Source organism: Psammomys obesus, unplaced genomic scaffold (assembly GCF_907164565.1).
Source record: "Psammomys obesus unplaced genomic scaffold, mPsaObe1.curated_primary_1811, whole genome shotgun sequence".
In the NCBI taxonomy this organism is placed as follows: Eukaryota; Metazoa; Chordata; class Mammalia; order Rodentia; family Muridae; genus Psammomys; species Psammomys obesus.
The window spans coordinates 6,171,971-6,199,397 of NW_026596433.1; the positions used below are offsets into that span (position 1 = coordinate 6,171,971).

General features: G+C 36.6%; 1 protein-coding gene across 1 annotated transcript in view; it reads left to right on the forward strand.

Moving 5' to 3' along the window:
* The window catches only part of Galntl6 (polypeptide N-acetylgalactosaminyltransferase like 6), a 1,222,499-nt gene that overhangs the window by 454,107 nt on the left and 740,965 nt on the right, over nt 1-27,427 (forward strand). The window contains exon 2 of the mRNA XM_055597863.1: nt 17,736-17,844. Coding sequence (XP_055453838.1) covers nt 17,736-17,844 — 109 coding nt within the window. The remainder of the gene's footprint in view (nt 1-17,735; nt 17,845-27,427) is intronic.

A 27,427-nucleotide genomic window follows, 5' to 3' on the forward strand; every position in this document is an offset into this window, starting at 1 on the left:
TTTCATTATTGGTTTGTCTGTGCTGGCTAATTAGAGCACTTCTTTATGTTTTCAATGACTTCTTACATTGTTTTAGAATAATCTTAAAATTGCGGCTAGAGCCAAAAAGTCTTTGTCCCCACTACCAAATAAGTTTTTAAATCAAAGATATGAAACCAGAAATTGTCATGTAGAATATGCTTCCTGCTCCTTGGTAATCTCTTCTAAATTTGAGAAATGCATGTGTATATTGATGACATTCTTTGTCTATTTTCTGCTGCTAAAATATAGTACTTGAGACTGGTATTTTATAAAAATATTTTTTGGTGTCCATAGATAGTATTTGCTTTTATTTAGGTTACATTTTCATGTGGCCTCAACTCATGGTAGAAAGCAGAATGGCAAGTGGCTATGTTTGTAAAAGACAAAGCCTCTGAATAAACTAAGGAAGCTACAAACCACCATGTCAACTGTGAGCATTTATGAAGCATAGAGTAACAATCCACGGCTGGGTGCAAATGACTGTGGACTTCTAGATTTTATTTCACAGTCTTCTGCCTCTCGAATGTTCTAATAAATATACACTAATATAATATCTAGACAACTAAGAATATCTTACCATGAAAAAAGTATCTGAGCTTACCGTTATGAAGCAAGGAGACTTGGAGGTAAACACATTCCATTTCTATTCCCTTAGCTGCTAGGCCTCTTTGTATTTTAATAAGAAATTAGCATCACCAGGCTTTTATGAACATTATTATAAGGAGTCCTTATTTCCTTCTTCCAGTTTTATTTGTGGGCAGATTAGATATTCAATTCTTTTCTCTGAAATTGTTCTCAGAGATGAAATTTTATCCTGCATAAAAGAAACTCTGAATACCTAAAAAAAAAAAAAGGCAAATATAATCTATCAGATAATAAGAACTGATATAAATAGGCCTGTTGTATAAAAGTTTATATTAATATGAGAGAACTAGTCTCTGTGTAACATTTATAACTCCTCTTAGACCCTAATTCGGCCTCCTGGAGATACCCAGAGGCTTAGTTTCCCACAGCATCTCTGCATGGATCTTGCCTGTATATTTGGAATTCCCCAAAGACACTTTATTCCACAAAGCTTATTCTTTCAGCTCTTTCACTTATTACCCGCTACTACCATACCAAAATTTTGTTGATGTCGTATTTGGGGGTGTGGGGAGTATCATCTAATTTTATGGGTTAAACTGAGTCTTTTGATAGTCTTTGTCCTCAATATATGATCCCTATCAGGAGACTCTGAGGGCTTCCCCTCCCATTAGCTTGGTCCTTAGCTGAAATAGGAAATGTAGAGAAGACTGAAATCATCAGGGAAATGTACTTTCTCCAATTGGATTAAGGCTTTAATTTTTTTTTTCCATATAAGTTGGCCATGATTATGGAGGCACCTCTAGGCATTTTTCACTAAAATCATTTCCTATTCCTCTATCTTCCCAAGAACAAGTCTTTCTTGCATCTTTATTGTGATGGCCTCAGACTGATCACTTTGGTAGATAAAACTCAGGAAGAAATGAACACTCTCTAAAGCTGAAGTTCTAGTGCCGGTCTTTTAGGTTTTTTTTTTTTTTTCTTTTTTAATATTCGATAGTTGATTTACATTTTATTCATAAATCTTTATAATGTAATCCTTTTTTAATTTTATTTTTCTTACTAGTTACATTTTGTTAACTCTGTGTCCCAGCTGTATCCCGCTCCCTCATTCCCTCCCCAACCCCACACTCCCTCCCTGGTCTCCTCCCTGCCCCTTTCCAAGTCCACTGATAGCAGAGGATCTCCTCACCTTTCATTTGACCCTGTTTTATCAGGTATCTTCAGGACTGGCTGCAAAGTCCTCCTCAGTGGCCTAACAGGACTGCTCCTCCCCTGGGGGAGGTGGGGAGGTCAAAGAGCCTGCCCTTGAGATCCTGTTAGAAATAGTCCTTGTTCCCTTACTATGGGAAACCAATTGGTTACTGAGCTACCACGGGCCACATCCGAGCAGAAGTTCTAGGTTATATCCATAGATGGTCCTTGGTTGGTCTTTTAGTTTTTAATTAATTTATTTTTTTTAATTCATCTTGGTTGTTGCCCTATCATGCCTCATCTCTCATCTTCCTTTTCCCTCCTCCCCTATTTCCCAGAAAAGGGACACCTCCCTTTTCCAGTACACCCCAGCTTGTCAAGTCTCATGAGGACTGAGTATGTCCTCTTACCCTGTGGTCTGGCAAGACAGTCCTGCCAGTGGGAAGTGATCAAAGAGCTGGCAGGAAAGTCCTTGCTAGATGCATTCCCCACTTTCCTTACTAGATGCGAGGACCTGCATGAAGCCTAAGCTGCCTATCTGCTGCATTTTGTAGGGTGGGGATCTAGTTCCAGTCCATGCATGGTTCTCGGTTGATTCTTCAGCCTTGGCAAGCCCCTCTGGGCCCTGGTTAGTTGGCTCTGTTGGTCTTTTTGTAGCACTCTTGTCACGTCCATGTCCTTTTCTCTTTCCTCCCACTTTTCCACAAGACTCCCTATGCATTGGCCAATATTTGGCTGTGGGTTTCAGCACCTGTTTTGTGACATTGCTGGATAGAGCCTCTCAGAGGACAACTCTGGAAGGCTTCTATCTACAAGCTTAAATGAGTATATCTTTCATAGTGTCCGGACTTGGCACTGGATGGACATTTCCTCAATCCATGCTCTGTCATTATCCCTGAACTTCGGGTAGTCAGATTAAAATTTGAGACAAAGTCTTTGTAGGTGGGTTGATGTTCTCCGCCCTCTACTGGGAGATATGTCTATTCACCCTGAAAAACACACATGATATGTACTCACTTATAAGTGGATTTTAACCATATAATACAGGATAAGCGTACTATGAGTCACAGACCCACAGAAGACAAGTAACAAGGAGGATCCAAGGGAGGATGCATAAATCTCACTCAAAAGGGGACATAGAATAGACAGAGGGAGTGGCTGAAGAGAAGGAAACAAGGTAGGAACAGGGGCACAGAGAAATATGGGGGTAGAGATCAGACTGGGAAGAGCAGGGTGAAGAGGTCAGAAGGAGTGTAAAGAGAAACTGAGGGTGGAAGCGTCTGTGACATGTTAAGCCGTAAGTCAGGATAAGCAATTGGAGGATATGAGGAGCACTCAAGCGAAGACTCCTAGTAGCAGGGCCATAGAGGTGGAAGAGGTGTCTACCTAGACAAGTCTGCTAGTCTTTCTGAGTCTAAAGTTAGTTACACTCAGCCTCCACCAATCCACACAATTAATCTCAAAGCATTTTTCTCTCCCCACAGTAAGGTTACCTGATTCTTGGCTCTAATATAAAATATCTTGTTTCTTACTCTTTAGATTTTTATGTTTTACTAGATTTTTCATGGGTAGGGGAGGGCAGGGAGATTTTTCAAATGTCACTCCTCTACTAAAGTGTGTTTCTATTCTCTATTGAGGGACATCTTGGTTGTTTCCACGTTCTGGCTATTATGAATAAAGCTGCTACAAACATAGTTGAGCAAATGTCCTTGTTCTGTACTTGAACATCTTTTGGATATATGCCTAGGAGTGGTATAGCTGGATCTTGAGGTAGCACTATTCCTAATTGTCTGAGAAGGCGACAGATTGATTTCCAGAGTGGTTGTACAGGTTTACATTCCCACCAGCAGTGGAGGAGGGTTCGCCTTTCTCCACAACCTCTCCAGCATGTGCTGTCACTTGAGTTATTGATCTTAGCCATTCTGATGGGTGTAAGGTGAAATCTCAGGGTCGTTTTGATTTGCATCTCTCTGATGGCTAGGGATGTTGTACATCTCCTTATGTGTTTCTCTGCCATTCTATATTCTTCTACAGAGAATTCTCTGTTTAGCTCTATACCCCATTTTTTAATTGGGTTGCTTGAATTATTGCCTTTTAACTTCTTTAGTTCTTTATATATTCCAGATATCAGCCCTCTGTCAGATGTTGGGTTGGTGAAGATCCTTTTCCAATTTGTAGGCTGTCGTTTTGTTCAGACAACTGTGTCCTTTGCTTTACTGAAGCTTTTCAGTTTCATGAGGTCCCATCAATGGAGGAATGGATAAAGAAATTGTGGTACTTTTACACAGTGGAATACTACTCAGCAATTAAAAACAAGGAAATCATAATTTTGCAAGCAAATGGTGGGATCTAGAAAAAATCATCCTCAGTGAGATATCCCAGGAGCCAAAAGAGACACATGGTATATACTCACTTATAAGTGGGTACTAAACCTCTAACATAGTATAAACATACTTAAATATGTACACCTAAAGAAGATAAACAAGAAAGAGGACCAGGGGTAAGATGATTAATCCTCATCTAGAAAGACAAATGGGATGGACATTGGAAGTAGAATAAAACAAGTAATAGGACAGTAGCCTACCACAGAAGGCACCTGAAAGACTCTACCTAGCAGTGTATCAAAGCAGATGCTCAGACCCATAACCAAGCCTTTGGCAGAGTGTAGGAAATCATATGAAGGAAAGAAGAATTAGTATAACCTAGAGGGACAGGGAGCCCCACAAGGTCCAAATATATCTGGGCACAGCGGTCTTCTCTGAGACTGTTTATCCAACCAAGGACCATGCATGGATACAACCTACAACCCTGCTCAGACGTAGCCCATGGTAGCTCAGTATCCAAATGGGTTCCCTAGTAAGGGGGACAGGAATTGTTTCTGACATGAACTCAATGTCTGGCTCATTGAGCTTCCCCTTCCCCCTGAGGGAGGGGCAGTCTTGCTAGGCCACAGATAAGGACATTGCAACCATCTTAAAAATACTTGATAAGCTAGGGCCAGATGGAAGGAGAGGAGGACACCCCCTCTCAGTGGACTCGGAAGGGGGCAGGGAGGAGATGGAGGGAGGAGAGGATTGGGAGGGAAAGAGGGAGAGGGCTACAGTTGGGATGCAAGTGAATGTATAAAATTATTTAAAAATAAAAAAATATTAAAAAAAGAAAAAAGTGTGTTTCTAATATTTCCAGTTATTTTCTTATTGCTAGGATAAGTCTGACAACATTTACATGACTTACAGGCTAAAGCCTGTTTTAGCATTCTAAGTAAACGGTGATGATGGTGATGATAACAATAGTAGCAGTACAAACACTTTAAAACATGACAAACATATCATATTCTTCTCTTACAACTAAATGGGGCATATTTGTAGTCTCTTTGAGAGGTAAACCCTAAAATGTATGCTCTTTAACACTAATAATTTTGTTTCCCTTGAGAAACTACACTACCTGCTCTGTTCAGATACTTGAATTTCTAGAAGAGAGTTTTTTTTTTCCAAATTAGTATTTACATATTAGTTAGATCGCTTTGCATTCTTAAAACATGATGTATTAGAATAAGCAAGTAGATAAAAAGATAATCCTTTAATAAGTAAAAGGTATTTTATGCCTCCATAAATATGCTATTCATTGTTCAGTTTAATGTGGAAATAGTTTTCTGAATTCATCAGTTATTGGAAATATCTCAAGTCAAGTGCATTTTGTTCATCATACTCACAAAATCATGACATGCTTGTAGTAAACTACAACTCACACAAATCACATAACAAGAAGCCTATTTTACAATAATGATTGAATATCTTGTGTAATTTTTTAATTACCATACTTGGAAAATTGTAAGGAACTCATCATATAGCATGGACTAGTATTAATATGAAATAGCATTTTTTAAGAATATTTATTTGGTTTTTTAATGTATATAAGTATTCTATCTGCATTTATGTCCGTCAGAAGAGTGAATTAGTTCACATTATAGATGGTTCTGAGCCACCACTTGTTCCCCGGGAATTGAAGTCACGACCTTTGGAAGAACAGACAGTGCTCTTAACCACTGAGCCATCTCTCCAAACCCCTGAAATAGCATTTTCACTGATAACTTTTAAAAACATTAAATACAATAAAGGAAACAAAATGCATTATTTTGTAGTAGTCACTTGTAACAAAAATGATGGATACTGTGCAGATCTTATTAGTTACAAAACCGAGTGGTGATAAATTCCTTTCAAAATTCAGTGTCACTCAATACAATATCTAAGTTCCATAAAATGGTGTGTTTTAAATTTGGTTTTATTAAAAACTTTAAACTAAAAGCTATAATTATAATAATTGAAATTGCTTTCCTGTAAGTAAATTATGTTCAGAGTACAGAGTATGTACCAGGAAAACACAATAGTCTATTGTCTTTCATGCCTATAACTTGTTGAACAAGAAACTCTAAATTAAAAGCTTAGAAAACATCTTTGTTATTTTTTTTAAATAATTAGCTTTGAAAGGCACAGTCCAAGACCCTTTTTTAGATTTAGATTTTAAGTGCTTTTTCTTATATTTGTCATGTTGTGATATTTCATCATTTGGTATTTAAGGAAGTGGAGATTATTTCCCTCCCTGGAGCACTGTAGACAAACGGTATACTTATGCTGGATTGTCAATAGTATTTTAAAAATGACTTATATTCTATGTAAGAACAGGTATTATTTGGCTTATGTACAATGTCCTATGTATTTTTGGAAGTGAAACCTTAAAGGGAAACTTTTACTGATTATTACTATTTATTCCTATAATACATGGAATTATCTAATAGGCATTTTTTCTTCTCAGTCTTATGAAAATTAAATTAGTTGTTCCTCAGACAACAGAACTCTCTTCTTCTACAATACTTAAAAGTACAAAAGAGCTCACTGAAGGTAATTTTATAGGGAGAACAATTTATTTTTAATATTGCATTAATATAATATGAACTGATTATTATTTTGTTTTAATCACTAATAAATTCTAAGCACAAAGAGCAATATTAACCACATGACACTCAATTTATTCATGTTGGTTGATAGAATGTCTCCCTCTGTTGAAATGGACTGTCTCTAGAGAGATTCATTTTGCTTGGGTCTCAGTTGTGTCTTTAGTACAAGAGCAGATATTTGGTGAACACCATTAGACTGACAAGATCAATGGTGAATTTTAAAATTATACCAGTTTTAAAGTGTTGGTAGTGAAAAACAATGAACTTGTAGTGGGGGAAAAAAGTGAACCTTGAGGCAAATATTTAGAATACTTCAGAGACTGAAGCACAGGAATTCAGAACTGAAAGCCAGTTTGGGATACAGAGACAGAAACTCTCTCCAATGAACACATATAAAATATACATATGCATATATAATCATACATAATTTCATGTTGGTAGTTGGAGCAGAACATGGCATAATGGTTGACTCGTGAATGATCTATTTATATGTTATAGTCCCGAAAATTGAACAACAACGTTTTGTTAAATTTTGGTGATTTACAATGTGTATTTTTACATTAACTTCCCAAAGATTAATGTGCTTTCAATATTATTATGACAGATAAGCCAGAAGACCATATTTGCGAGCCTTCTAAACATGGTATTTGCGTGTTTCATTTGTATTCATTCTTCCCTCCAGTTGAAATTGTAGAATCACTACAAAAGTCATGTAAAATTCTCACCAAACTGAAAGTAGAAGACATCTGCGCACATGTGGCTGTAGGGACAGTGGTGTCGATAGCCTGCACAACAATGGCAAATTGAGACAAAGCATATTTTAAAGTGACATTTTAGAGTTATAAAAGATAATGCACACATACTGCCATTTAATCATGTTGTTGTTGTTGTTGTTGTAAACTTGCTTCGTTAGCATAGGTGTCATTGAATCTATTGTTACTTAATAAATACTATTTATTTTGTTAGAACCTATAAAGACTATTGGGTGGGCTACAAGTTGGAAGGTTGTTCTTTTCTTTCTTGATTTCTTTGTTGTAGTCATACCTACAGTGGCAAAAGGTCATTGCTTTTTCTCTCTGATTCTCCTTTCGTCTTTCTGTGTTGTATATTTCCCTTTTGACCTAGCACAGATTAAAAAGAAAATAGACTCACAGTTTAATTTAATATTGACTCTGGAGAACACCTGAGGATGCTATGTTTTTTCCTGATTAACTGATAAGGTGCAGTTCTGGAGGCACCACCTGATGTCCTTCTGAAGAAAAATTCAGGGGGTCATGAAACCCAGACTTAATACCCCAGAAAACTGCAAGTGTATGGATCGGCTATCAAGAGGGGGACAGGGATTCCTGAAGGTTAATATAATATATTTTTTAATAAAACATGATCTTTTATTGCTTTTATATTTCATCAGTTATGGCCTTAATTCCCACACTAACTTTCCTTTCTTCTCTTATCTGTCTTTTTCTCTTTCTTTACATTTTCCCTTAGAAATTGCAAAGAAAATACAGAGATGTTGGGGGAAAAAAATCTGTCTTCTTGTAAGATGCTGATCTCTCCAATATTTCTCCAAGATATACCCTGTGGAGCAGTCAGTTTGGTAGGGCTTTCCTGCAGATTTATGGGTTTTAGTTGCTACAAATGAAAATAAAAATTACACAAATTTTGTGATTCCTCAGCACAACTCTCTTACACCAGACACATAGTTGCAAGCAGAGTATAGCCCCTGGATTAAGATTGCTGCTGAGTCCTCAACCCTCTTCCAACCAGGGAAGACAGTGTTATGTACTTTGAGTCACTTTCATTTCCTTTTTATTTCTTTTTTTTTAAATATTTTTTCTTTTTTATTATTTTTTTCACTTTATTCACTTTGTATCTCCCCATAAGCCTCTCCCTCCTCCCCTCCCGATCCCACCCTCCCTTCCCCTTCTTCACCCATGCCCCTCCCCAAGTCCACTGATTGGGGAGGTCCTCCTCTCCTTCCATCTGATCTTAGTCTATCAGATCATATCCGGAGTGGCTGCGTTGTCATCTTCTGTGGCCTGGTAAGACTGCACTCCCCTCAGGGGGAGGTGATCAAAGAGCAGGCCAATCAGATTGTGTCAGAGGCAGTCCCTTTTCCTATTACTATGTAACCCACTTAGACACTAAACTGCCATGGATTACATCTGTGCAGGGGTTCTAGGTTATCTCCATGCCTGATACTTGGTTGGAGTATGGGTCTCTGGGAAGACCCCTGTGTTCAAATCTTCTAGTTCTATTGCTCTCCTTGTGGGGTTCCTGTCCTCTCCATAACCTACTATTTCCCACTTCTTACATAAGATTCCATGCACTTTGCCCAACAGTTGGCCATAAAGTCACAGCGTCTGCTTTAATAGCCTTTCAGAGGCCCTCTGTGGCAGGTTCCTAGGTTGTTTCCTGCTTTCTTCTTCTTCTGATGTCCATCCTCTTTGCCTTTCGGGATGGGGATTGAGTGCGTTTTTTTAAATATTTTGGTCATATTATTTCTTCTCCTCCAACTTCTCCCAAGGTCAGGTTTTGTTTTTTTTTTTTTTTTTTTTTTTTTTTTTTTTTCTTTTTTTTAGTTTTTTTTTTTTTAATTCCCAAAAAGTTGAATCTGATCAATGGTCTTATGGTAAGAATAATTCACTGTATACCTCTAGTTGCTTATAGAAACTTCTTTTATCTGACAACTTATTATGCTCATAGTAATTCACCTAAGAAGTGATGATTCAGCATATATAATAGACACTAATGTACACTTTCTTTTTTTTCAGCTATATATACATGAAGACAGCTTTGGAAAATTTTCACACAAACACCCCAAGAAATCATAAAATGAGTGTACCTGATTTCTGCCTGTAAAAAGATGATGTTTAACTTTTCTAACAATCAGAGAAGAAATCTATAATATAAAAAGTAGTTGCACAACAGATGAAGAAGTAGGGAAGAGATATTAGGGCTTCTGAATTATGATTCTTTATGTTAAAGCCTTGTAGACTTTGAAAATAAAATGTTTTCAATATTAAACCATAAATGTGTTAGAAGCCTTTTTTAACGAATCCCATAGGCGAATGTGTACAAAATGGTAAACAGTATTATTTGATAGCATTTTATAAAGTTTCATTGTGTTTTCTGCATGACGGCCTATTGTCGACAGAAACAATCTAATCTGGACTTTATGAAGGCACTCAGTTAGTAGGCCTTTAATCTCAAAAAACAAACCCACACTATAATGAGTTATCATTTCTCACAACTCAGTCCTCCGACAACTTTGTTTTTGAGGAATCTGTCTCTTTCTTTGTTTCATTGTCTATAATGATGCTAGATAGTTGTTATTATCTCTTTAGTCACAAGAAAAATCACTCTTAAGAGTTCAAAAACTAATGTAAATAGAAGAGGTAAATTTTCAAGCTCACGGTCTTAGCATGCTCAGTTAAGTGTGTCCAAGGCTGAAGATAACACCATCTATTTCTAAGGAAGTTTGAATGAAGGGTTATGAGTAAAGCCATAGCACAAATCTGAGAGGGGGTTTCAGATTGGAAGTTGCAGCTTTGATATATTCCAAATGGTCGAGCATGACATGCTTTCCAAATTCTTGAATAGGTGAAATCTTTTTTCAAATCAATACTTTTACATAAACACCCATATTTTCAGCTATCATAGAGAAAGTTTATTACCTAAAAAAATAGAAACTGTACAGTCTAGTACGTTTCCTGCCCTGAGTCACAAATCTGGATCTTGACCCTACACATCCTGGTTGAAGAATCTAAGAGGGTTAATCTCAGAATTTCATGACATCTCAAGGTTTATTTTCTCAGTTTTCTACGATTATATTACCAGTAACACATTTGAGAAGTTATGCAAAATTTAATTAACAAGTTGGTTTTTTTTTTTTATTTCTACTAAAGATGATTTTAGGTGTGGTACCATCTGGTCAATATGTTCTATAGGTATACAAAGATGCAGAAACTCTCAGTTGATCATTCAAGATATATTGCATCTTTGTATACCTACAGAACATATTGATCAGTTAGTACCACGTCTGAAATTTCTGTAGTGTCCAATTGTCTAAGAGCAGATTCTAGGTGGCTTTAATGTACAAAAAAATTAATCATACCTAGTGTTAGAATATATATCAATATATCAAATCAATATCTATATTAGCTTATTTAATCATACATAATTTGTTTTATGTGATTTATATAATCTTTGTTTCTGAAACTGAAAACTTTCAAAAGCTGAAAAGGTTATATAAATATTCATTAAAATAACTGAGATACTAAACATCGATATTAGTACATTGTTTTATAATAAATCAATGTTGCATATAAAGCCTTTGATGTAGATGAAGGAGGTATTATTTTATTAGATAAAGTCCATGCAATCTTACTAAGGGACTGACAGAAATTACAGACTTCCTTTTTATCATTAAAAAAACCACAGTTTATAATCTGTGTTCCTGGATCCAAATACATCCAGTAGATCATAGTGTCTTCCAAAGAAAAAGTACAATGGTTCATATGTGGTTTAGTTTTAAAATTAGCCAATTTATTGATTATTAAACCTATGATAGGTTTTAGAAAATATATTTTCCTCCAAGTGATGCACAAAAATATTTTCTTAGTGTCGCTACTTTTGTACTGTGAAAAATAAGACTTCTCTAACAGAAATGGAAAAGAGAATCTTTTTATTCACAAGATTTTCTTTGTTGTGTTTGTTTGTTTTGTTTTATTTTGTTTTGTTTTTACACTGGCAGTTCTTGGAAGGTGTTTTAAGATCCTTTGCTCAGTTAGAAGCAATTAACAAGGTAGTCTTCAAGTTTACGAGTTCCTTGAACAGTATGTGTCATGAACCCATCTCATTTTAGCTTGCTGTCTCTCCTAATATGTTACCTGTGTGCAATACGTCATCCTTGGAAACTTTCTCTTAACCCATTCAAAACGCATTAACATTTGATAAATTCTGGGTTCAAGCTCTAACAATTGTCTGTGGTTTCTAGATAAATCATTGTTTCTGTTTTTCTTGGTACTTTTTATAGTTAATCATATGTAACAGCATAACTATGAATAAAATGTCCACAAAGCAGAAATGTCAAAGGGAATTTACATGTAAATGGTTGTTCTACTGATAGGTCTGAAGTAGTTGCTTCATGAAGGTATAATGCTTTTTATATTTATCTTATATGGTTGTAGATAATAGGTCTGTGTTTCTATAATCACTCAGGGACACACACTGTGAAAAGACAGGCTCTCAGGTACCGGAGGTTGCTCTAGGAGAGGAAAGGTCAGATCACTAATGGGTCATTTACTGAGTGGTTACACTTTCAGAAATGTTACTTCTATACAAATGCACTCGAATTGATATGGGTTCTTTCATCCACCATTGTGTGAAGTAGAAAGAATATGAGAATACTCACAGCTCATGGGCCACTGGTGAGGGGACTCTTCTCACAAATTATGGCACATGGTGTTCTAATTGAGTTTAACTTCTGCTTGATAATTGTCACTTTTCCACACATGGATTCAATCAGGTAAAAGCTATAAGCCCTTACCTTTTATTTAGTTTCCTCTGGTAATAGACATGTGGCAGGACTGTCAGGCTGTGTTTCTAACCATTTGCCTTGCTGGTCAGTGAGAATTCCCAGCACAAGGGAGGCTAAGGTAGGAACATCACAAACTTAAAATGAGCCAGTCTTCATACAGTGAAACATTAACCTCCAACAAGTTTCAAATAAAAGATAGAAGAAGGAGAAAACAGGCTAGGTTGACAGCTCAGTAGATACAGTGATAGTCCTCAAAGCATAAGGACCTAAGTCTTTAACCTCAGGTGAGAAGCTGGGATGTAGATAGAAGAGATGTTAAGACAGGAAATTCTCAGGTGTCATTTATTAATTCATAGTGTAAGATGTTTCATTTCAGGCTAGTAATTCCTCCACAATAAAACATGATTACTATGTCAGTTACCCTTACAGAAGTACAAATAATGCTTAAGAACATATAAGAAATAAACATAGCATTCAAGATGTTTGTTTTTAAAGAAAGTTAATGCTGGAGACAGCATTTGACTCTAATTATACGATAATGTCTGTATCTGTAATTTTAACCTTCACCCTATTTCCCTTCTTACAAGACCCGATTTCTGGAACAAGTAGGTCAAACTATAACGTCATTCAGTTATATGCTTCAAATTTGTAAGTAACATATATGATTAGTCTGATAATTTTGTCTTGTGGCATTAGTTTTATTTACTATTATACAAAGCGTTATCTTAAATAGCATCATGAACCAACATGCCCAGCTGTAGATGTTTTTGTTATATACACGTTAATAATTTATCTCAGTCTTTTAATATCTTCCTGATACTATTTTAAACAAAAAAAGAAGGAAATAAGTTTTCGGTTTTATTTTGGAAATGACTTTCATTCTCCGTATATGAAGAAGAATGGAGGATTTATCTTCCTTTAATGATGCATATTTTTATCATTATTTGTATTTGTTTTCCGCCTATTTCTTACAAGATTTGACCTTGATTTCCTGAACCTTTTCATAATTACTCTTTCCTTACATACTATCACTTTTCCAAATTTCTTTTTTGGTGTTTAAATTTTCTTCTACCATTGTTTTTTGTTTTGCTTCCAAGGAAGTGCTTTCTGTAAAGCTTTGAGGAAATAAAATGTTTATTTTGTTAAAAGTTCTCTGTGACACATATTGCTTTTGTTATTCTCAAGTTTGTAATACCTTTTGGCTTCCAAATTATCTGCTACCATTTCTCTCAGAAGTCTGGAATGTTTTGTCTATCTTGTTGATTTACTCAAAGAACCAACTCTTGGTTTCATTGATTCTTTGAAATGTTTTATCTGTTTCTAATGTTTAGATTTCAGCCCTTAGTTTGAATATTTCCAAGAGTCTATTCCTCTTGGTTGTGTCTGCTTCTTTTTTTCCTAGGGTTTTCAGGTGAGCCGTTAAGTTGCTTGTATAAGATGTTTCAAATTTCTTCTCAAAGGGACTTAGTGCTATGAGCTTTCCTCTTAGCACTGCTTTTATTGTGTCCCATAAGTTTGGGTATGTTGTGCCTTCATTTTCATTGAATTTCAGGAAGTCTTTAATTTCTTTCTTTATTTTTTTTCCCTAACCCAGCTGTCATTGAGTAGCGAGTTGTTAAATTTCCATGTGTATGTAGGCTTTTTGCTATTTCTGTTGTTGTTGAGGTCCAGCTTTAGTCCATAGTGGTCAGACAGCATACAAGGGATGATTTCAATCTTCTTGTATCTGCTGAGGCTTGTTTTGTGACCAAGTATATGGTCTATTTTGGAGAAGGTTCCATGAGATGCTTAAAAGAAGATATACTCTATTGAATTTGGGTGAAAAGTCCTGTAGACATCTATTAGACCCATTTGATTTAGGACCTCTGTAAATGCCATTATTTCCCTATTTAGCTTCTGTCTAGATGTTCTATCCCTTGATGTGAGTGGAGTGTTGATGTCTGCCACTATTAAGGTGTTGAGATCAATGTGTGATTTTGGCTTTAATAATGTTTCATTTACAAATGTAGGTACTCTATTATTTGTGGCATAGATGTTCAGAATTGTGATATCCTCCTAGTGGATTTTTTTTCTTTGATAAGAATGAAGTGCCCCTCCTCATCTTTTTTGATTAATTTTGTTAGAAAGTCCATTTTAGTAGATATTAGGATAACTATCCCTGCTTGTGTTCTGGGTCCATTTGCTTCAAAAACATTTTTCCAGCTCTTTATTCTGAGGTAGTCTTTATCTTTGTTGCAGAGGTGTGTTTCTTGGATGCAGCAGAATGTTGGATCCTGTTTCTGCAACAATTCTGTTAGTCTGTGACTTTTTATTGTAGAGTTGAGTCCAATGATGTGGATAGATAATAGTGACCAATAAATGTAAGCTACTTTTATTGTGAAGTTAGTGGTTTTACTGTGATTCATTGCTTGTTTTTGTTGTGAAAGTTATCTGTATCCTACATTTTTTTTGCATGTAGTTGTTTTCGTTGAATTAGAGTTTTGTTTTTGTTTTTTTTTCTAGTATCTTCTGTAGGGCTGGGTTGCTGTGTAGATATTGTTTATATTGAGTTTTGTCATGGAATATTTTGTTTTCTCCATCTATGTTGATTGAAAGCTTTTCTAGATATAGTAGTCTGGGTTGGTGTCTGTGGTCCCTTAAAGTCTGAATGACATCTGCCTAGGCCCTTCTGGCTTTCATAGTTTCTGTTGGGAACTCTGGTGTGATTCTGATAGGTCTACATTTGGCCAAACTAACTTAAAGGAAGAGAGAAACTATCCAAATTAGCAAAATCAGAAACCAAAAGGGCGACATAACAACATACACTGAAGAAAAAAGAAGTCTGGCAATACTTGGCTCCATATCCAGGCTAACAGACCAAATAAAGTAAACAGTGACATCATTTTGTGTAAGGATTTGCTGCTCAGGTAATCCCCAATAACAGTGCCACATCTCTTCATTGTGATTCTAATGCTACATGCAGGAATTCCTCTATATTTGGTCCTGAGATGTTAGCCTTCATCTAGCAGCATTTTGGAAGTACAGTGGGAATGGGTAGGTAGATTAGTAATGTAAATCAAAGTCCTGCCCCAAATAAATGTCGTTCAAACTCTCATCAAGAAATAACCTTACTGAAGGTGGAGAAGAAAACCAGATTCAACTGCCCAGTATGAATGATGTCAGTCTTTTAATCATTTTAAGTCCCACTCTCTGAAGTAATTGACAGCCATTCTTCGTAGGTATTATTGAAATGTTTGTCCTCAAATTCATGAGATTGCCTTGGAAGATTTTCTTTCTATTCGCAAGAAGTTCATAACAACTCTATTATTTGTTTTCCTGGTGTATGGGTCTCATTCATACCCTTGGTTTTGGAGAGAAAGTCAAGACCAATTTTTTTGTTCAATACATCTGAATTGACAATTACAATGAGTTCTAAATCTTAAGTACATCATAACAAGAGAAATGTAGCATGTCAAGTAACCAGAGAGAGTCTGTTTTCCACAAACTTATTTCAATGTGTCATGTCAAACCTATTCATCTGCAAGCTGTATTTAAATATAAGCTGCAGACCATACATAGAGACAACTTAGACCCCCTGCTCAGATGTAGCCCATAGACAGCTCAGTTTTCATGTGGGTAGTAAGGAGAGAAGATACAGTCTCTGACATGTACTCAGTTGCTTGTTCCTTGATCACTTCTCCCTGGTGGGATGACCTACCCAGCTCACAGAGAAACAGGATCCAGGCAGTTCTTGATGGGACCTGATAGGCTAGGGTTAGAGAGTAGGCGTGAAGGACTTCCCTGTCAGTGGACTAGGGGAGAGGGATAGAGGAGGAACAGGGAGAAAGGGTGGGACCAGGAGGAGATGAGGGAGGAGGATAAAACAAAGATACAAAGTGAATAAATTGTAAATAATAATAATAATGATAATAATGTGTTTATAAACAATAAGAATTACCTATAGCAATCCAGGAAATTTTTATTATTGCTCCATATTCATAAATAAATTTATGGTTGATACAAATCACAGGATGTGTATTTTAAAATCAGTTCCTTATAATTTTAGCTAGAATTTGCTAGTGTGCTAGTGTGGCTTTAAATGTTTGTTATCACTCCTTTAGAAAACACACACTAACACAAAACATATCCTCCTCTTCTATTTTACTGTCCTTTCTGTTTTCCTATATTTGTACTTTTTATCTTTCTCTTAAAACATATCTTTATTCTTTCCAATGTTTTATGTATAGTCACCATTAGCTTTCATCTGTCTCTTTTTCCCTCTTTGCTGCTATCATAAACAAACCAAACAAACAAACAAATATATGACCTATGTAAATTTGTTATTTAAATAAGAAAATCTTTTCTCTGACTTAAGCATTTTTGTTATTAAATATTGTCCTTTCAAAACAGTGTATCATCTGTAAGCTATAAAGATAAATTCAAGGTAAATAAATAAGAACAATGGAAATTACATTAAAAACTCAGAGATAAGATATTCTTTTTTGCCTTGGAAAGACTTTCATGAAGAAAATGTACTTAATTGAAATCATTTGTCTTTCGGCTAACTGACTTTTTCTACCTTATAAAACTGGCATCTTTATGTACTGTACCACTTACTTTTGTGACCAGTAAGATTGTATAAATAAAATTCTTTCAAAGTAAAATTTTGTTTCTTATTCCGAAGCATGAACATAATTCCTTAAATGAAGTGATTCTAGGAATGCAAGCAAGGGAAATTTCCAAGTCGACATCACAAAATGTGTTGGATGGACACAAAGATGTGTGCCCTGACTACAGTTTATGATTTCTTGCCCATTTGGACTTTCAGTGTAAACATGAAATATACTTTAATATAAATCTGATAGAATACAATACTTTGATGTCAACTAAGACCACAATGTCAGTCCTCAAAGAGTGGGTTCAAACCTTGGCTTGAGCACAGTGCTTTCAAAGTTGTTTCAGTTCTCTTGGCTCCAGCCTAATTTCAAGGAAAATGGGGATTTGTCACCCAATATTGTTATATGAGCTTAAAAGTCTCTTTTTAAATATAGTACTTGTCTCACAGAGAACATTCAATGAGCAGTTGTTAATATTATTAAAGAACATCCAAATACATTTGACTAATATATATAAAACTTTATCAATCACAAACAAAATTAATTCAGCTGATTAATATCTATCTAGACATTAAGCAAATGAGGTATGTACTCAACAAAGTCTACATTAAATAAAATGGTTAATGGTTGGTTATGTGGGAGAGGTACTTTCATTTTAAAGGTTATAAAAGGTTTCAGAATGTTATTTTTTTCAGGTCAGTAGCAATGGTTTTCATCTCAAAATATTCAGAGGAGCCACTTGATTAACAAATATTCTTGCATTGCTTGTTATGTGTCCTGCTGTGTTTATCAACCATGCAGAAGAAAATTCCTCCTTTTTATGCTTGGATACTTTCTTTTTCCACAGACATTTCCACTGGGCCTGGGAGATGGACAATTCTATTCCTGGACAGATGGTCTGAGAAGAAAAGACTGGCATGACTATGAAAGCATTCAGAAAGAGGCTTTGCGCTCAGGTACGGACTTCAGAGTAAGATAAAAATTCTGGTTTTAATTCAGTGCTTTGTTTATCCCTGCAAAATTCTCATATCAGTTTTTCTTCTGCATGCAGTAAAGATGTCTGTCTTATGGGAACGTTAGAGCTCAACTATGGACAGAAACAAATGACTTCACATTTAACAGACCAAACAATGAGTGGCCTTTCCATGGCTGCAGAGAAGGCCATGGAAAATTTGCACAACTATATTATCTTGTATTTCCAAGCCCTTTTAAAATAATACTGTGAATGATCTTGGGATTTATCAATGAGACATGAGCTGTTAAATGTGAGCCAGAAGTACACATTGGGATGAATTGTATTTAAATGGCAATGTAAATCAACTCAGTCATGCCACAGGTTTTAGCCATTTTAATTAGTTGTGGAAACTCTATAAAGTACAGCATCTAGGAATCTGAAATTTGCAATACTTGGACTAATATTTCTATAGGACCAACTAGATGTGAATTTACATAGAGTTCTAGCCTGCCATTGTGTCTAAAAGAAAGAAATTACAGAAATTTTCTTACAGACAGATTAAGAAAATTAAAATTCAGATGAGTGCATCAGTAAAAATCCATAGGAGGGGAATGACGTGCTAGGAAGACCTCATTCTTTCACACAGCCAAAGTAATGTTGCTTTTTCTCAGTGACAGTGTCACAGATATAGGATAACCACTGTTTGGAAAGATATTTGGACAGCAGTGAGGCCCTGCATCTGGGCCAAGTCAGAAGCATACTTGTGACTACTCAGTATGAGGTCACGCTGGTCAACTTCCCACAAACCCATCCCTTAGGGATAATTGCAGCGATAGTGCTCCATTGTCCTGACATTGTTCAGGGCTAATCTGCGTTGGGTAGAGCTGATCTAATTATAGCTCCTTTCACTCTCTTCTCCATCTTTTCCTTTTTATCAAGCATAACCCACCCTCCGTTTCCTTAAAGCAGCTTGTCCCAAAGGTGATTCCTCTTTTAGGAGAATTGACCTCTTTAGATATCATCATCCCACCAAAACCAGGAGCCAAAGAAAAATCACAAAACTGTTTTCCTCACCACCTGCTTCACTTGTTAATCCTCTTATCTCTTATTTCTGTCATCCTGGTCCACCTGGATTAATCTGACCATCTGTTCTTAGGCTTCAGGACTCAAAGGTTTTTTGTGTTGTTGTTGTTTTGTTTTGTGTTTGAGACTTTCACTCAACCTTGTTAACTGAATCTGTAAGAAAATAATGATAACAAAATTATCACAAAATATTGAATGCATGTTTAATGAATCTCAGGACAATTTTGGTAGATATTAGCCAAAATTTATAAAACATTGGGTCTTTAAGAATCTACTAACATAGTGAATATCAGCTAGCTAACATTAGGTAGACTAAATAAGATTCCTGTCAATCTATCTATACTGATTCCTGACATCAAAAATAACACAATATTTGATTATGATGTAATGACAGTATTATGAGACAAAGACATACCTAAGTTAAAATTCTAGCTTTTCCACTTATGAACTAACTACTTAACAAATCAATTTAGAGTTCTCATATTCTACTTTGTAGAAATTTCATAATGATTAAATAATTTATAAAGAAATAATATCTAAAATAATTGAGCAGTTATTTTGGGCATCAGCTAATTATAACTGTAATCATTTTTAAATTTTACTTTATTTTTATTTCTGATACATGTGGGTGTTATTAAATGCATACATGAATGCAATGCCCATGGATGCCAGAAGAGGGCATTAGAACACCTGGAGCTTTAGTTGTAGGCATTTTTGAGTTGCCAACTTTAGTCGTGGTCATTAAATTTAGGTTTTCTGGAAGAGTAGAAGCACCCTTATGTGTTGGGTCATCATTCTAGACTCCCAATTATTAAATCATATTAGTTACTGTTACCTTCTGTTTCTGCAAGCAAATTTTGAAAACAAAATCTATGACTTTCATATCCCATATTTTGTGGTTTATTTCTGTGTAGATCAAGGAATGTTCAAAGAAACTGGTGATGTAACATATTCCAATATGGATTAATTGTATGTATGGTTTTTGTCTGTTTTTTGGTTGTTGTTTTGTTTTGTTTGTTGTTTGTTTGTTAAGAACTTTTTTCTTTTATATATATATATATATATTTTTTTTTTTTACTATTAATTACACTTTATTCATTTTGTATCCCCCCATAATGTGAAGAACTTTTAAACCTCATTTAGGATCTTGTGCAGTGATGATGTCATCATAGTAAGAGAAAAATCTTTTCATTGTTGTTTTTTATTGGTTTACTTTTTCTCAATGTTTTTTAAATGTTCCTTTAAATTATACATTTACCTTATATACCAACAGTAGCCCCTCCTTTCTTTCTTTCCTTCCAGTCTTTCCCTCCCACACTCTTAACACTATCCTTCCTCCTCTCGTCCTCAGAAAAGGGGACCCACCCCAGCAGATGAAGTCACACAGCACTGAGTTCCTCCTCATCCATTATGGTGAAGCAAGGCAGCCTGGCTTGGGAAAAGTGATCAAGTGCAGGCAACAGAGTCCATGTCATAGATAGCACCCGCTCAGCCACTAGGGACCCACATGAAGATCAAACTGCCCATTGATTACATATGTATATAAGGCCTAGGCCCAATCTATGTATGCTTTTGGATTGGTGCTTCTTTCTCTGTAAACACCCATGGATCAATGTTAACTGACTGTCTTTTTGCAGCATTCTTATCCCCTCGAATGACTAATGTTAAGGCAGTTTAATGGCTTATTGGAGGATATATAGATATATTCCAAGTGAAAGCATTTAAGTCATTCAGATACACATGAATTGATTCTCAAAATCAAATAAACATCTGTATGTCCCGTGTCCAGGCCAAATGTGCCATTGTATCTCCTCTATGACTTAAATTTCATGTTTGCTCTTATTTTTTTTCCGTAGTTATTAGTGTGTGTGTATTTACACTTAAACATATTAAGTTGTATTTACACTTAAACATATTAAAGGTTGGTCGACCCTTTAACCTAGCTAGCTATCTCTCAGCTACACAGCCCATGTTATTTGCCCTTGCTGGGCTCAGTCTGTTTCATCCAGACATGACCTTCTAGTCCATCTTCTGTGCTTCCCTTTCTCTCTCTCTGTCTCATGGTCACCCAACCCCAGGACTGTGAACCCCAAACACCACCTCCCTTTCTTCTTCCAAACCCCAAGCTTCAGCATTTTTTAAATTTTTTATTTAACTTTTATTAATTACACTTTATTCATTTTGTATCCCCCCATAAGCCCCTCCCTCCTCCCCTCACAGTCCCCCTTTCCCCCCTTTCTGCATGCATGCCCCTCCCCAAGTCCACTGATAGGGGAGGTTCTCCTCTCCTTCTTTCTGATCTTAGTCTATCAGTTCTCAACAGAAGTGGCTGCATTGTCAGGGTTCTAGGTTATCTCCACGGATAGTCCTTTGTTAGAGTATGAGTTTTTATTAACCAGTCAATGTTAAATTAGGAAGAGCCAGGTTTACACAACAGGGAATGATGATAATGTGCTCTTCTGGGCAGCAACAAGATCCTCTGATCAAGTAATTAGCATTAGGATACATAGCACTAGACCAAGTCTCAGCAACCAATAATATTTCCCCTTCCCATTTTTTTTTTAATTAGGCATTGTCAATGCAAAAGACCAATTGATTCATATTTACTGTTGCTCAGTTTTCTATAATGTTCTATTTGTGGCCATTTGGTTGTTTTCCATGTTTTAGTTATCATACATATCTCAAATATTATATTTGTGTATGTGTATACTATATTTGTATATATTTAAATTCATTTCATTGACTATGGTAAATTGTTCTCCAAAATTCTTATGGTAGTTTAACCTCACTAATGGATTGAATTCCCATTGCTGTAATCCCTGGTAAGCACTTCATTCTGTAGGACTATATCTTCAATTAATTGTAATAGAATTTATATATAATCATTACAATTGGAATATCACTCATTTTAGTGAGATTAATCTGATGCTTATAAGCTGTTTTTCTTCCTTTTGAGAAAAACTCTTATTAATTTCCAATTTAATTTTTTTAATTTTTTCTATTCTTTATGTATCTATACAGTGCTGTTATTTTGTTTTAGATGATGTATGTTGGTATTTATATGTAATAATGTGAAATATCTCAAATTTTGCAATTCTTTCTCCCTTTCCTTCTTTTTTTAATTTTTTTTAGTTTAAGTCAATTTAATTTTATTTTTATTATTAGTTACATTTTATTAACTCTGTATCCCAGCTATATTCTACTTCCTCATTCCCTCCCAATCCCACCCTGTCGCCCTCATCTCCTCCCTGCCCCTTTCCAAGTCCACTGATTGGGGAGGGCCTCCTCCCCTTTCATCTGACCCTGTTTATCAGGTATCTTCAGGACTGGCTGCAAAGTCCTCCTCTCTGGCCTAGGAGGACTGCTCTTCCCTTGGGGGATGGGGAGGTCAAAGAGCCTGCCATTGAGTTCCTGTCAGAAATAGTTCCTGTTCCCCTTACTATGGGAAACCAATTGGTTACCGAGCTACCACAGGCTTCATCCGAGCAGAGGTTCTAGGTTATATCCATACATGGTCCTTGGTGGAATGTCAGTCTCAAAAAAGACTCCTGTGTCCAGAAATATTTCGTCCTTGTGGAGCTCCTATCCTTTCCACTTAATACTAACTCCCCTTCTTTCATATGATTCCCTGTACTCTCCCGAAAGTTTGGTTATGAGTCTTTGTATCTGCTTTGATACACTGCTAGGTAGAGTCTTTCAGAGGGCCTCTGTGGTAGACTCCTGTCCTGTTACTTGTTTCTTCCTATGTCCAATGCACCTCACATTTGTCTTTCTAAGTGAAGACTGATCATCTTACCCTGTGTCTTGTTTCTTGTTTAACTTCTTTAGGTGTATAGATTTCATTATGTTCATCATATCTTATAGGTCTATATAAGTGAGTATATACCATTTCTGTCTTTCTCCTTCTGGGATACCTCACTCAGAATGATCTTTTCTAGATCCCACCATTTGCCTACAAATTTCATGATTTCCTCGTTTTGTTTTTGATTGCTGAGTAGTATTACATTGTGTAAAAATACCACAATTTCTGTATCCATTCCTCCGGTGATGGACATCGGGGTTGTTTCCAGCTTCTGGCTATTACAAATAAAGATGCTACAAACATGGTTGAGCAAATGTCCTTGTTGTGTACTTGAGCAAATTTTGGGTATATACCTAGCAGTGGTATAGCTGGGTCTTGAGGAAGCACTATTTCTAATTGAGAAAGCACCAGATTGACTTCCAAAGTGGTTGTACCAGTTTACATTCCCACCAGCAATGGGGGAGAGTTCCCCTTTCTCCACAACCTCTCCAGCATGTGTTGTCACTTGAGGTTTTGATTTTAGCCATTTTGGTGGGTGTAAGATGAAATCTCAGAGTCGTTTTGATTCGCATCTCCCCGATGGCTAAGGATGTTGAGCATCTGTTTAAGTGTTTCTCTGCCATTCTATATTCCTCTACAGAGAATTCTTTGTTTAGCTCCATACCCCACTTTTTAATTGTATTATTGATTTATTGGTTTTTAACTTCTTTAGTTCTTTATATATTCTGGATATCAGCCCTCTGTCAGATACAGGGTTGGTGAAGATCCTTTCCCAGTCTGTAGGCTGTCATTTTGTTCTGACAACAGTGTCTTTTGCTTTACAGAAGCTTTTCAGCTTCATGAGGTCCCATTTATTGATTGTTGTTCTTAGAGCCTGTGCTGTTGGTGTTCTGTTCAGAAAGTTGTCTCCTGTGCCAATGAGTTCTAGGCTGTTCTCCACTTTTTCTTCTAACTGATTTAGAGAATCTGGTTTTATATTGAGGTCTTTGATCCACTTGGACTGTAGTTTTGTGTAGGGTGATAAATATGGATCTCTTTGCATTTTTTCTGCATGTAGACATCCAGTTGGACCTGTACCATTTATTGAAGATGCTGTCTTTTTTCCATTGAATAGGTTTTGACTTCTTTGTCAAAAAATCAAGTATTCAGAGGAGTGTGGGTTTGTTTCTGGGTCTTCTATTCGGTTCCATTGATCCTCCTTTCTGTTTTTATGCCAATACCATGCAGTTCTTATTATATTACTCTGTAGTACAACTTGAGATCAAGGATGGAGATACCTCCATATGATCTGTTGTTGTACAAGATCGTTTTAGAGATTCTGTGGTTTTGTTTCTCCATATGAAGCTGAGAATCTTTTTTTCAAGGTCTGTAAAGAACTGAGTTGGTATTTTGATGGGAATTGCATTGAATCTGTAGATTGCTTTTGGCAGGATGGCAATTTTCTTTTTTTTTTCTCTTTTTTTTTTATTTTTCTTTTTAGTTACATTTTGTTAACTCTGTGTCCCAGCTGTATCCCGCTCCCTCATTCCCTCCCCAACCCCACACTCCCTCCCTGGTCTCCTCCCTGCCCCTTTCCAAGTCCCCTGATAGGGGAGGACCTCCTCCCCTTTCATCTGACCCTGTTTTATCAGGTATCTTCAGGGCTGGCTGCAAAGTCCTCCTCTGTGGCCTAACAGACTGCTCCTCCCCTGGGGTGGGGGTCAAACAGCCTGCCCTTGAGATCCTATTAGAAATAGTCCGTGTTCCCCTTACTTTGGAAAACTACTTGGTTACTGAGCTACCACAGGCCACATCCGAGCAGAAGTGCTAGGTTATATCCATAGATGGTCCTTGGTTGAGTGTCAGTCTCAGAAAAGACCCTGTGCCCAGATATATTTGGTCCTTGTAGAGCTCCTATCCTTTCCATATCATACTAACTTCCCTTCTTTCATATGATTCCCTGCACTCTGCCGAGGGTTTGGTTATGAGTCTTAGTGTCTGCTTTGAAACACTGCTAGGTAGAGTCTTTCAGATGCCTTTTGTGGTAGACTCCTGTCATAAGTTCAATGCACATCCCATTTGTCTTTCTAAATGAGGATTAATCACCTTCGCCTGTGTCCACTTTCTTGATTATCTTCGTTAGGTGTGTAGATTTCATTATGTTTATCATGTCTTGTAGGTCTATATAAGCGAGTATATACCAAGTTTGTCTTTCTCCTTCTGGGATACTTCACTCAGAATGATCTTTTCTAGATCCCACCACTTGCCTGCAAATTTCATGATTTCCTCCTTTTTGATTGCTCAAGTACACAACAAGGACATTTGTTCAACCATGTTCGTAGCAGCTTTATTTGTAATAGCCAGAACTTGGAAACAACCCAGATGTCCATCAACGGAGGAATGGATACAGAAATTGTGGTATTTTTACACAATGGAATACTACTCAGCAAATTTTGGGTATATACCTAGGAGTGGTATAGCTGGGTCTTGAGGTAGCACTACTCCTAGTTGTCTGAGAAAGCGCCAGATTGACTTCCAGAGTGGTTGTACCAGTTTACATTCCCACCAGCAATGGAGGAGGGTTCCCTTTTCTCCACAACCTCTCCAGCATGTGCTATCACTTGAGTTTTTCATCTTGGCCATTCTGATGGGTGTAAGGTGAAATCTCAGGGTCGTTTTGATTTGCATTTCCCTAATGGCTAATGAGGTTGAGCATTTCTTTAAGTGTTTCTCTGCCATTTGATATTCCTCTGTCGAGAATTCTCTGTTTAGCTCTGTTCCCCATTTTTTAAGTAGATTACTTGGTTTGTTGCTTTTCTGCTTCTTTAGTTCTTTATATATACTTGATATTAGCCCTCTGTCAGATAAAGGGTTGGTGAAGATTCTTTCCCAATCTGTAGGCTGTCTATTTGTTTTGATGACAGTGTCTTTTGCTTTACAGAAGCTTTTCAGTTTCATGAGGTCCCATTTATTGATTGTTGCTCTTAGAGCCTGTGCTGTTGGTGTTCTGTTCAGGAAGTTGTCTCCTGTGCCAATGAATTCTAGGCTGTTTCCCACTTTTTTTTCCAGCTGATTTAGAGTATCTGGTTTTATGTTGAGGTCCTTGATCCACTTGGACTTTAGTTTTGTGCAGGGTGATAAATATGGATCTATTTTCATTTTTCTGCATGTAGACATCCAGTTGGTCCAGCACCATTTGTTGAAGATGCTGTCTTTTTTCCATTGAATGGATTTGGCTTCTTTGTCAAATATTGAGAATTCATAGGTGTGTGGGTTTATTTCTGGGTCTTCTATGTGATTCCATTGATCCTCCTTTCTGTTTCTATGCCAATACCATGCAGTTTTTATTACTGTTGCCCTGTAGTACAGCTTGAGATCGGGAATGGAGATACCTCCAGATGATCTGTTGTTGTACAGGATCGTTTTGGAGATTCTGGGTTTTTTGTTTCTCCATATGAAGCTGAGAATCTTTTTTTCAAGGTCTGTAAAGAATTGAGTTGGTATTTTGATGGGAATTGCATTGAATCTGTAGATTGCTTTTGGCAGGATGGCCATTTTCACAATGTTAATCCTACCAATCCATGAGCACGGGAGATCTTTCCATCTTCTGAGATCTTCTTCAATTTCTTTCTTCAAAGACTTGAAGTTTTTCTCAAATAGGTCTTTCACTTGCTTGGTTAGAGTCACACCAAGGTACTTTATGTTGTTAGTGGCTATTGTGAAGGGTGTTGTTTCCCTAATTTCTTTCTCAGCCTTTTTGTCTTTGGTATACAAGAAGGCTTCTGATTTTTTTGAGTTGATTTTGTATCCTGCCACTTTGCTGAAGGTGTTTATCAGCTGAAGAAGTTCTCTGGTTGAATCTTTGGGTTCGCTCATGTATACTATCATATCATCTGCAAATAGTGACACTTTGACCTCTTCCTTTCCGATTTGTATCCCCTTGATCTCCTTTAGTTGTCTTATTGCTCTGGCTAGGACTTCAAGTACAATGTTAAAGAGATATGGAGAGAGTGGGCAGCCTTGTCTTGTCCCTGATTTCAGTGGGATTGATTTAAGTTTCTCTCCATTGAGTTTGATGTTGGCTATAGGCTTGCTGTATATTGCCTTTACTATCTTTAGGTATGTGCCTTGTATCCCTGATCTCTCCAAGACTTTAAACATAAATGGGTGCTGGACTTTGTCAAATGCTTTTTCAGCATCTAAGGAGATGATCATGTGGTTTTTCTCCTTCATTTTGTTTATGTGGTGGATTACATTGATGGATTTCCGTATGTTGAACCACCCTTGCATTCCTGGGATGAAGCCTACTTGGTCATGGTGGATGATATCTTTGATGTGTTCTTGGATTCGGTTTGCAAGTATTTTATTGAGTATTTTTGCATCAATGTTCATAAGAGAGATAGGTCTGAAGTTCTCTTTTTTTGTTGGATCTTTGTGTGGTTTAGGTATCAAAGTGACTGTGGCTTCATAGAATGAGTTTGGTAGTGTTCCTTCTGTTTCTATTTTATGGAATAGTTTGAGGAGAATTGGTGTTAGTACTTCTTTGAAGGTCTTGTAGAATTCTGCGCTGAAGCCATCTGGTCCAGGGCTTTTTTTGGAGGGGAGACTGTTAATGACTGCTTCTATTTCCTTGGGAGATATAGGACTATTCAGTCTTTCTACCTGATCTTGACTTAATTTTGGTAGATGGAATCTGTCAAGAAAGTTATCCATTTCATTT